General features: G+C 37.3%; 1 protein-coding gene across 1 annotated transcript; it reads left to right on the forward strand.

The window, feature by feature from the left end:
• Window positions 1-1,812: 1,812 nt before the first annotated feature.
• LOC138079625 (taste receptor type 2 member 1-like) lies at window positions 1,813-2,721 on the forward strand. Its single transcript, XM_068972311.1, has one exon. The coding sequence runs from the start codon at window positions 1,813-1,815 to the stop codon at window positions 2,719-2,721; it is 909 nt and encodes a 302-aa protein (XP_068828412.1).
• The last annotated feature ends 8,302 nt before the right edge of the window (window positions 2,722-11,023 follow it).

An 11,023-nucleotide genomic window follows, 5' to 3' on the forward strand; every position in this document is an offset into this window, starting at 1 on the left:
CTTTAACTAGATAAACTTTTGTTGGCAAAGTAATGTCTCTGCTTTTTAATATGCTATCTAGTTTGGTCATAGCTTTTCTTCCAAGAAGCAAACACTTTTAATTTCATGGCTGTAGTCACCATCTGCAGTGATTTTGGAGCCCAAGAAAGTAAAGTCTGTCACTGTTTCCATTGTTTCCCCATCTATTTGCCATGAAATGATTGGACTGGATGCCATGATCTTCGTTTTTTTGAATGTTGAGTTTTAAGCCAGTTTTTTTCATTCTCTTTCACTTTCTTCAAGAGGCCCTTTAGTTCCTCTTTGCTTTCTGCCATAAGGGTGGTGTCATCTGAGTATCTGAGGTTATTGATATTTCTCCTGGCAGTTTTGATTCCAGCTTGTGCTTCATCCAGTCCAGCATTTCTCATGATGTACTAGGCATATAAGTTAAATAAGCAAGTTGACAATAGACAGCTTTGACATACTCCTTTCCCAATTTGGAACCAGTTTGTTGTTCCATGTCTAACTGTTTCATGTCCATGTTCCAGTTCTAACCAAGAACTATGAACAGAGGTTTGTGACATTGTACAGGAGGCAGTGGTCAAGACCATCCCCAAGAAAAAGAAATGCGAAAAGGCAAAATGGTTGTCTGAGGAGGCCTTACAAATAGCTGAGAAAAGAAGAGAAGCTAAAGGCAAAGGAAAAGAGGAAAGATAAACCCAGCAGAATGTAGAGTTCCAAAGAATAGCAAGGAGAGATAAGAAAGCCTTCCCCAGCAATCAATGCAAAGAAATAGAGGAAAACAATAGAATGGGAAAGACTATAGATCTCTTCAAGAAAACTAGAGATACCAAGGGACTATTTCATTCAAAGATGGGCACAATAAAGGACAGAAACAGTATGGGCCTAACAGAAGCAAAAGCACAGCCCAGTGATGATTTATTTATGTTTTACATGTGCTGTAACTAAAGTTCAACAAGGTTATATGACATCTCTTTGTAAAAAGGGAGAAAAATCATTTTAACGTGTATGCAATTACACTCTCTGCTGTTGGCTTTAAGTTTCCATACCATCTATCTTTTGAAATGATGATCTTCAGCATGAGCACATAAGCATATGAATAAATTACACACTACTTTTATCACTGGGGTTTGCTGACCCTTAGGTCAGAGTTTTACCAAGAAGACTGAAAATATGAGAAATCATTTAGGGTAATGAAGGATTCTTTACAAAGTTAAGTCCCAGGAAATAATGTTCAATTCTGGAGAAAAAATTAATTGCTTGTTGGAGGGCTTGGGTTGGGTGAGGAAGGGTCAGGAAGAATTCATTTAAAGTGTCTTAAAACCAGTATTAACAGGAAAAAAGTGTACTGAAGAAAGAGCCACAGCTAAGAGTGGATACTTGTGCCAATAATAAGAAATTGTTGTCAGTCCCAAGAATGTGGCATTTGGAAAAAATGAAAAGAAAACAGTAGTAACCTAAATAAAACATTTATAATCAGATTTTTTATATAATTGAGTAATTGTGAGAACTGAATAATGTCAACATGACAGTTTTTGCTAGGAGGTAATTGGAATACTTTACCATCATTCAAATCTTTGGATTTGCATTCCCACCATTTTGAATGAAGGGCATCAGATTTAAAAACTACTCCCTCTGATTCTCTTCCTTAAGGAAGAAGTCTAGTGTAGACTCTAGATCCACTCTGCTTATGACCCAGGAGTTGGCGGAGGGTCACATTTCTCAATGCTGTATGCTTCCTATCTGCAAGATCATCTGGAGGAAGCGTGGAACACTGTCCACAAGGAAAAGCTAAGATTTGTGGTAGGAAACATGATCTCTTTGTCAGTTATTCCACATGTTATCATCATGTCTGCAGAATTTATTACAGGGGTTACAGTAAATGGATTTCTTATAATCATCAACTGTAATGAATTGGTCAAAAGCAGAAAGCTAACACCCATGCAACTCCTGTTCGTATGTATAGGGATGTCTAGATTTGGTCTACAGACTGTGTTAATGGTACAAGGTTTTTTCTCAGTGTTCTTTCCACGCTTTTATAGCACAAAAATCTATGGCACACCAATGCTGCTTTTTTGGATGTTTTTCAGCTCTGTCAGTCTCTGGTTTGCCACCTGTCTCTCTTTATTTTACTGCCTCAAGGTAACAGGCTTCACTCAGTGCTGTTTTCTTTGGCTGAAAGTCAGGATCTCAAAGTTAATGCCTTGGATGCTCCTGGGAAGCCTGCTGACCTCTATGAACATTGCAGCTCTGTGTGTCAAGGTGGATTACCCTAAAATTGTGGATATTGATGTCCTCGGGAATGCCACAGCTAAGAGGATTAAACTCAACACAAAGCAAATTAATGAAGTTCTTCTCGTCAACTTGGCATTACTATTTCCTCTGACCATATTTATAATATGCACTGTTATATTATTCATTTCTCTCTACAAGCACACTCATCGGATGCAAAATGGACCTCCTGGTTTCAGAAACACCAGGACTGAAACCCATATTAATGCATTAAGAACAGTGATAACATTCTTTTGCTTCTTTATTTCTTACTTTTGTGCCTTCATGGTAAATATGACATTCAATATTCCTTATGGAAGTCATTGCTTCTTTGTGGTGAAGGATATTATGGCAGCATATCCCTCTGGTCATTCGGTTATAATGATCTGGAGTAATTCCAAGTTCCAGCAACCAATCAGGAGACTTCTCTGCCTAAGAAGGAGTCAGTGAAGTGGAGGATCAATGTAAAATATTTTGTACTTCCTTATCACGGATTCAATGGACTTGTGTTTTATTTTTGTTTACTTATGTGTTTTGTGTGTTCTCTCTCTCTCCACTGAAAGCACTGATTTTAATGTTGGATGGATGTCTCTTTTTCTAGGACCTGTGTACTTAATAAACATTATGACAGTAACATATAAATAACTAGCATTTACTTGCACTGGAATACCAGTTATATTAAAATTTAAAAAAAAAATACTAAGATTTCATTTCACTGACCAAAGTAATTCTGTTACCTGTCTTCTGGTTTAGATAATCAACATCACATTGATTTAGGCTAAGACTTGCAACAATATAATGATTTGGCTATTTGACTGCACATAGCTATTTTCCAAAGAGTATAATTTATAATAATTATACTAATTATAATAATAATTAGTATAATTATTTAAAAATGCAAATTATATGTTGAAAGTATATGTATGTCAGGGCAATGTACTTAGATACATGGGTTAATATCATGTTTTGCTGGATATACAGATTAAAGTCTTATTTTGCTAGATATACTTTTGAATTTAGTTACTAGTTCAGGTTGGTAAATGGTAAGGTCAAACAGAGCTGGCATACAGATACACAATATAACTGAAGAAATATTTTTTACAAGTTAAATAAACATTTTTCAATCCCTTGAGGTGTGAAAGTCATGCCCAAATTGGATGTGAGGGAGGTTGCTGACAATGAAGTTCTAGCATGATATCATTCAACTGGTGTTTTAATTTCCCTCCAACTGGGAATCTTGTCTGAGGTATGGCTGTTGCAAATGACTTGAAGATCTAAGGTAAAAGCTTTGAAATCTATTGCAAGATTTGAATTGTTCTCCTCTTTTAAAATCGAAAATTCTGTTATTTTGGGGAAGAAAATATTTTTTTTAATATCTTACATCTCAGAATATCTGTTCGAATCTGTGACATCCTCATTGGCTTTTAAACAAACAAAAGAGTCTAGTAGTCATTTTACTTGTAAATAAATTGTAATTTAAATGGACTAAAAATTGCCAGGGTAAGGGAAAAAAAAAAACTAGATATGTGTGTAGGCATATGCATATGTATGTGTGAAGTCTTTTTTTACTTTACAAAATATTTCCACACACAATTGCTTATTTCATTCTCAGAACATTTTGTAAAGTAGGCAGTAGAATAATCTCAATTTTACAGTTGAGAAACTAAGGTTTGGAGAGGTTATTATATATGTCTAAGTCCACTCAACTACACTCCTTGCTATAACTGAAACTCAAACCTGGTTCTTCTGTCACTAAAGTCAGTACACTCTCTGGTTTTCTTTCCATTATTCTTTATAGGCAACTTTAGGTTCTGAAAGTCATGATAAGAAATGACACTCAACATATGACCTGTGACATCATATGACCTTTCTTCATTATGTCCTAGAAAGATAATTTTTGAAAAATTTCCTAAGTGTCTGAAGTATTCTATTATTTGGTCAAGTTATTTGTTTTCTATTTCCTCTCATATTTGGTTTCCTGGCAGCCTGAGGAGCTATACATAGGTGCCCAACTCACATTTTTTACCATTTGACTCACGTGGTAGGGAAACTGCTGTAGCAGTCTCACTTTTATAGTCAGGTGGTACTAAACTCTTTGCTGGGAAAACTGTTATTAACTATGTTTAGTTATGTTAGTTATGTTATTAACTATGTTATTAACTATGTTTGAGTTTTGCATAACTGTGTAACTGGAACTACCCTTCAGATTATAAAACAGACCTACACACTTTTGCATCACACCCCCTGGTCTCCTAAGCCAAACTGAAACTCATACTCGTGCTAGCATCTAAATTATCCGGGGAATTGTGTGCATATATTTCCATAGTGACGTCTAATATCAGTAGGCCATTTACATCCTCTACTATGCTCATCTTTTTTTTTAATTTAAAAAATAATTTTAATAATTGTTTATTAAATTGTAAAATAATACACAATATAAAAATGTGGAAAATACAGAGGAATTTCCTGTCAGTCCAGTTATTAGGATTCCATGCGTTCACTGCTGAGGGCCCAAGTCTGATCCCTGGTCAGGGAGCTAAGATCCTATATGTCATGTGTCATGGTCAAAAAAAACAAAACATTTGGAAAAATACAGAAATATTAGAAGTGAACCTGATACAATCACAGGTAAAATTTTCATATACATTCTTTGGAGGTTTGAAGTATAAGGACATATAGGTATATGTAAGTATATATGTGTAGGTGGTGCCAGTGGTAAAGAACCCTCCTACCAGTGCAGGAGATGTAAGAGACATGGGTGCAATCCCTGGGTAAGAAAGATCCCCTGGAGGAGGGCAAGGCAATCCACTCCAATATTCTTGCCTGGAGAAGCCCATGCACAGAGGAGCCTGGTAGGCTACAGTCCATAAGGTCACAAAGAGTTGGACACGACTGAAGCAACTTAGCACAGCACAGCATAATTTATTATATTATGAGGAACTTGCTATATACATACTTTATATTCTATGCTACCTTTGATTTAAATTATATGTGTGAAATTTTGCATATTTTAGCAGCTTAATAATATTTTACTTTGTGGTTGTAACTTCGTTTTTAACCACTTTTCTATAACTAACCTGTATCTCCATTAACAAAGAGCACTATGGAGTTGAAAACAATGTTTATATTATTGAAGGGGAAAAAAAGAAGCTCACCCAAACAAAACAAAACACGTAAAATGTGAAATAAAAGTTTACAATCAAAAGAGGAGAATCTTAATAATATTTATACATTAGTACCAAATTGGTACTAATGCCTTGAAAAAATCTGGCCTGGGAATCTCTTGGCATGGGGGCTGTTGGCATGGGAAACTTTTGTGATGATGCTATGGGCTTGAATTTCCTTGGAATGGGTTTCAGGCTGGGAATATTTTAGAAAGAGGCTGTGTCATTGCAAGCATTCTAAGATTTCATAAAATCTGTAAAAAAAAAAAAAAAAAAGCATCAATGCCTTTAAAAGGAATTTTAGTAGTTAGTAATTAATTTTCTATTCCAAAATTGCCTTTTTTGTGTTTATTATGTCAAGAATCTTTGCAACCTAATAGAGAATATTCTAACTTGAAAATACAATAGAATTAGTCTAGAATTATCTAGACTTGAATCTCACTTTCTAAATCTAACTTTCGAAAATAAATAAATAAATAAATCTAACTTTCATATTTTTTCCTAAAGTTGATTATACATCAAAGTCACCTGGGAAGCATTTTTTAAATTGTGTATTCCCAGGCTTATCTTAAGACATACTGAATACAGTCTCTGGTGCTGGAACCCAAAAAATCAAAATACGTTAATAAACCTACCCAGGAAATTCTGATTCAACTTTTATGGACCAAGGTGTGTGATTTATTGCACTACAGCATATCAATGCTACTGATTGGAGCCTATTCCTGTCAAAATAAAGTCTTTTTTAGGAGAAATTTAATGGCATTTAAATAGTACTATTATCCATTACAAAACATTCAAGTTTTAACTCACCCTTTCATTTATACTCTTTTGGTTCATAGGAACTGATTTATATTTTAATTATCTAATGTAGCAATATATGGATTGCATGTGGAATGATAAAGAAATACTATCATGGGAATCCAAAAACAGAAGCCAGTGCTGGCTAGTCAAAGGCAGCCCATAGTGCCCAATAGCCATAATTTCTGGAACCTTCTCTAGTGCTCCTCCATGACTGTGAGTCAGCTCTCTCTGCCTGTCTATTTTCCTTCTCTCACTAGAGACAATCAGTCTCTACCTTCAATGTGTGTCTTTTAGTTTTCTCCTTGGATAACTCCGACCTCAGTATAATAACATGTCAGATTTTGCAAATCCTTCAGTCATGTCAAATTCAAACATTTACCAAGCAATCTCAAACATAAAAGAAACAGCAACCAATTCACAATAGCTCTCAAAAGCTTTAATGAATCTATTCTTTAGATAATTGACATACAATAGCTTATTCTCAAATGCTCTCTTTACCAAACTTAGAAGTTGGTAACACACAATATTAGAAGTTGGAGGCAAAAGAAGAATCAAGCTCCTCCTAGTCCACCAAAAAACAGGATTACATGTTTCCAGATAAATTTCATGAAAATGTAAACAATCTGGCTTGGATTAACTCACCTAAGGGTTTTCAAAGACTTTTATATTTGCAAGTGTCTTTTATCTTTTCTAGTGTAATGTAACTGTCAACCTAGTTGTTTACCTTTTACAGAGAAATAGCCTTATGGCCAATTAGTTGTGCACTGAAATGATTTGAGGCAAAGATGTTTAGCGCAAAAATACAGAATAGGACTTTTTTAGGACTTAGGTAAAGCAAGGGGTACCCGTAGATTCCACAAAGACTTTTCATGTCACTGGGAGTGGGAGTTTGCAATCTGTAAATAGAAGTTCGGCTTATCTTCCCAATATGTTCTAGATAATGTTGTATCCAAACAGACTTCGTATTATAGGCAGGTGAGAGCTTTACTGTATAAAACCGCATATACGTTATTCAGGAAATAAGCCAATACTGAAAGGTGCAGAGGTTTTTATGTTTCCATCTCTTGGGCAAGTCACAGCTGATTCAAACCTAAAAATGAATTTGAGGATATCTATATTTATTCTGTTTCTTCTGGCTTCTTCACAGCCCTCTCTTCCTCTGATCAACACTATAGAATTTATATTTAATCAGTAAAAAGTTTTAGTTTCAGCTATTAGTTAGTAGAGAGAGAGAACACTTTTCTAGTTAAGCCCCAATATCTTGTGCCTCTTCTGTGTGACATTGCTTAAATAGTAAATCTTTGGAAAGTTAAAAGCTTCCTCCGCACATACACACACATGTCTATTTAATCCCCTAAAAGAATAAGAATTACAAAATTTTATTAAGAACTGCTTCCCTTTTATTAAGCAAGCTTCCTAATTTTTACTAAAGGATAGATAGGGAAATTACCAATAAATTACACAAAAGTAATTTCAGGATGAAAAGATGCATGCAGGTTTGTTTTTTTTTTTTTTTAGTTGGGGTTATGACTGTGTTACTCATAGTACTAGTGACACCAAACATTGATTTATTATCAGAAGGGAGAACTCTGATAATAGCATGAATTAACTGTATGTCAGTTACTTGACCTCTGATCATGGAGTAAAGAGATAAGGTCAGTTTCAATAAGGTGGTAAGTTCTAAAAATTAAACTCTCTGCATGCTTGACTTGGATGGAATGAATCTCGTTTGAGAGCCACCTAGGGATAGAATGAGAAAAAGGACAGGAAATAAAGGTATATCATATCAACTTTGCAATTTTTTTCTAGGGCTCAGCTGTGATTCTTTCAAGTTTAAGTTTGCATTTTCAGAGGCCCTTAGTTTTTGCAACATGTTTTACTATATAATTTTAAAAGTAGCTAAGTCTATCCTTTCATCCCTTTTAAAAAAAATCTTACTTCCCCATTGCTGCTGCTGCTGCTGCTAAGTCACTTCAGTCATGTCCGACTCTGTGCAACCCCATAGACGGCAGCCCACCAGGCTCCCCTGTCTCTGGGATTCTCCAGGCAAGAACACTGGAGTGGGTTGCCATTTCCTTCTCCAATGCGTAAAAGTGAAAAGTGAAAGTGAAGTCGCTCATGTCTGACTTGTCTGACTCCTAGCGACCCCATGGACTGCAGCCTACCAGGCTCCTCCGTCCACGGGATTTGCCAGGCAAGAGTACTGGAGTGGATTGCCATTGCCTTCTCCACTTCCCCGTTATGGTCCATTATAGTTTTTTTCACTACCTAGCTTCACAGAAGTAAAATAAAATGATCAAATATTTTTCTTTAATCATCTTAAAATCATTAATAGATTTTGGGTTTGCTCATTATTATCAATTTTTTTTTTTTGGTTGCACTGTGTGACTTGCATTATCTAAATTCCCCAACCAGAGATTGAACCTGTGCCCTTAGCAGCAAAAGCACTGAGTTCTAACCACAGATCACCAGAGAACTCCCTAGTTTTACTTTTTAAATGTACATTAAGTTTTCTATAGCTCTATCAGTGTTCCCAAGTGTTCTAACATATGCACTGTAGTGTGTTAAAGCTTCTATAATTTTATTCATAAATTAAGTCTATGGCTCTATGGTCAGGTTAATGGCAACATCCAAGATGGTTAACACCAAAGGGGACCTTCCCAGACAGCTGCTGCCAGTCCTCCCGTCCCTGTAGTGAGCCCCTGCTGACTCACACCTCCACAGGAGACCCTCCAACACTAGCAGCTTTGGTTCAGTTTCCTGTGGAGTTACTTCTCCTTTCCTCTATGTCTTGGTATGCACAAAATTTTGTTTGTGCTCTCCAAGACTGGAGTCTGTTTCCCCCAGTCCTGTGGAAGTCTTGTAATCAAATCCCACTGGCCCTCAAGGTCAGATTTCCTGGGGATTCCCAGTCCCTTTGTTGGATCCCCAGGCTGGAAGCCTGATGTGGGGTTTTGAAACTTCGCAACAGTGGGAGAACTTCTTTTGTACTAATGTTCTCCAGGCTGTAGGTCACCCACGCAGCAGGTATGGGATTGGATTTTATTGTGATTGCACCTCTCCTACCATCTGGCTGCAGCTTCTTCTTTGTCTTTGGACATGGGGTATCTTTTTTTTTTTCATAGGTTTCAAGTCCTCCTGTCAATAGTTGTTCAGCAGCTAGTTATGCTTTTGGTGCTCTTGCAGGAGGAGATGAGCGCATGTCCTTCTACTCCACAATCTTGAACTGGAAGCCTGTAGATTATTATTCTTAAGTACGTTTTGTACTGTTTTGAAATTGGACAAACAGAACTGTCAGAAGAGTGTGTAATTTCCTTAGTTTTGTCTTGCTGCAATAAAGATTTGAAATAGGGGACCAGTGTAACATTTTGGTTACAGCTCAGACTTTTATTTGATAAACAAAGAATAGTACACCCTTGAGGCATGAGGGCAGTTCAGTTCAGTTCAGTTCACTCTCTCAGTCGTGTCCGACTCTTTGCGACCCCATGAATCGCAGCATGCCAGGCCTCCCTGTCCAGCAGCAACTCCCGGAGTTCACTCAGACTCACGTCCATCAAGTCAGTGATGCCATCCAGCCATCTCATCCTCTGTCATCCCCTTCTCCTCCTACCCCCAATCCCTCCCAGCATCAAAGTCTTTACCAATGAGTCAACTCTTCACATGAGGTGGTCAAAGTACTGGAGTTTCAGCTTTAGTATCATTCCTTCCAAAGAAATCCCAGGGCTGATCTCCTTCAGAATGGACTGGTTGGATCTCCTTGCAGTCCAAGGGACTCTCAAGAGTCTTCTCCAACACCACAGTTCAAAAGCATCCATTCTTTGCTGCTCAGGCTTCTTCACAGTCCAACTCTCACATCCATACATGACCACTGGAAAAACCATAGCCTTGACTAGACGGACCTTAGTTGGCAAAGTAATGTCTCTGCTTTTGAATATACTATCTAGGTTGCTCATAACTTTTCTTCCAAGGAGTAAGCATCTTTTAATTTCATGGCTGCAGTCACCATCTGCAGTGATCTTGGAGCCCCCCAAAATAAAGTCTGACACTTTCCACTGTTTCCCCATCTATTTCCCATGAAGTGATGGGACTGGATGCCATGATCTTCGTTTTCTGAATGTTGAGCTTTAAGCCAACTTTTTCACTCTCCTCTTTCACTTTCATCAAGAGGCTTTTGAGTTCCTCTTCACTTTCTGCCATAAGCATGGTGTCATCTGCATATCTGAGGTTATTGATATTTCTCCCGGCAATCTTGATTCCAGGTTGTGTTTCTTCCAGTCCAGCGTTTCTCATGATGTACTCTGCATATAAGTTAAATAAGCAGGGTGACAATATACAGCCTTGATGTACCCCTTTTCCTATTTGGAACGAGTCTGTTGTTCCATGTCCAGTTCTAACTGTTGCTTCCTGACCTGCATACAGATTTCTCAAGAGGCAGGTCAGGTGGTCTGGTATTCCCATCTCTTGAAGAATTTTCCACAGTTGATTGTGATCCATGCAGTGACAGGCTTTGGCATAGTCAATAAAGCAGAAATAGATGTTTTCCTGGAACTCTCTTGCTTTTTCAATGATCCAGCGGATGTTGGCGATTTGTTCTCTGGCTCCTCTGCCTTTTCTAAAGCCAGCTTGAACATCAGGAAGTTCACGGTTCACGTATTGCTGAAGCCTGGCTTGGAGAATTTTAAGCATTACTTTACTAGCGTGTGAGATGAGTGCAATTGTGCGGTAGTTTGAGCATTCTTTGGCATTGCCTTCCTTTGGGATTGGAATGAAAACGGACCTTTTCCAGT

Source organism: Capricornis sumatraensis, chromosome 5 (assembly GCF_032405125.1).
Source record: "Capricornis sumatraensis isolate serow.1 chromosome 5, serow.2, whole genome shotgun sequence".
NCBI classification, from domain to species: domain Eukaryota; kingdom Metazoa; phylum Chordata; class Mammalia; order Artiodactyla; family Bovidae; genus Capricornis; species Capricornis sumatraensis.

Excerpts from the sequence above, each read along its gene's own strand:
- LOC138079625 (XM_068972311.1), top strand. The coding sequence starts at position 1,813 with ATGATCTCTTTGTCAGTTATTCCACATGTTATCATCATGTCTGCAGAA.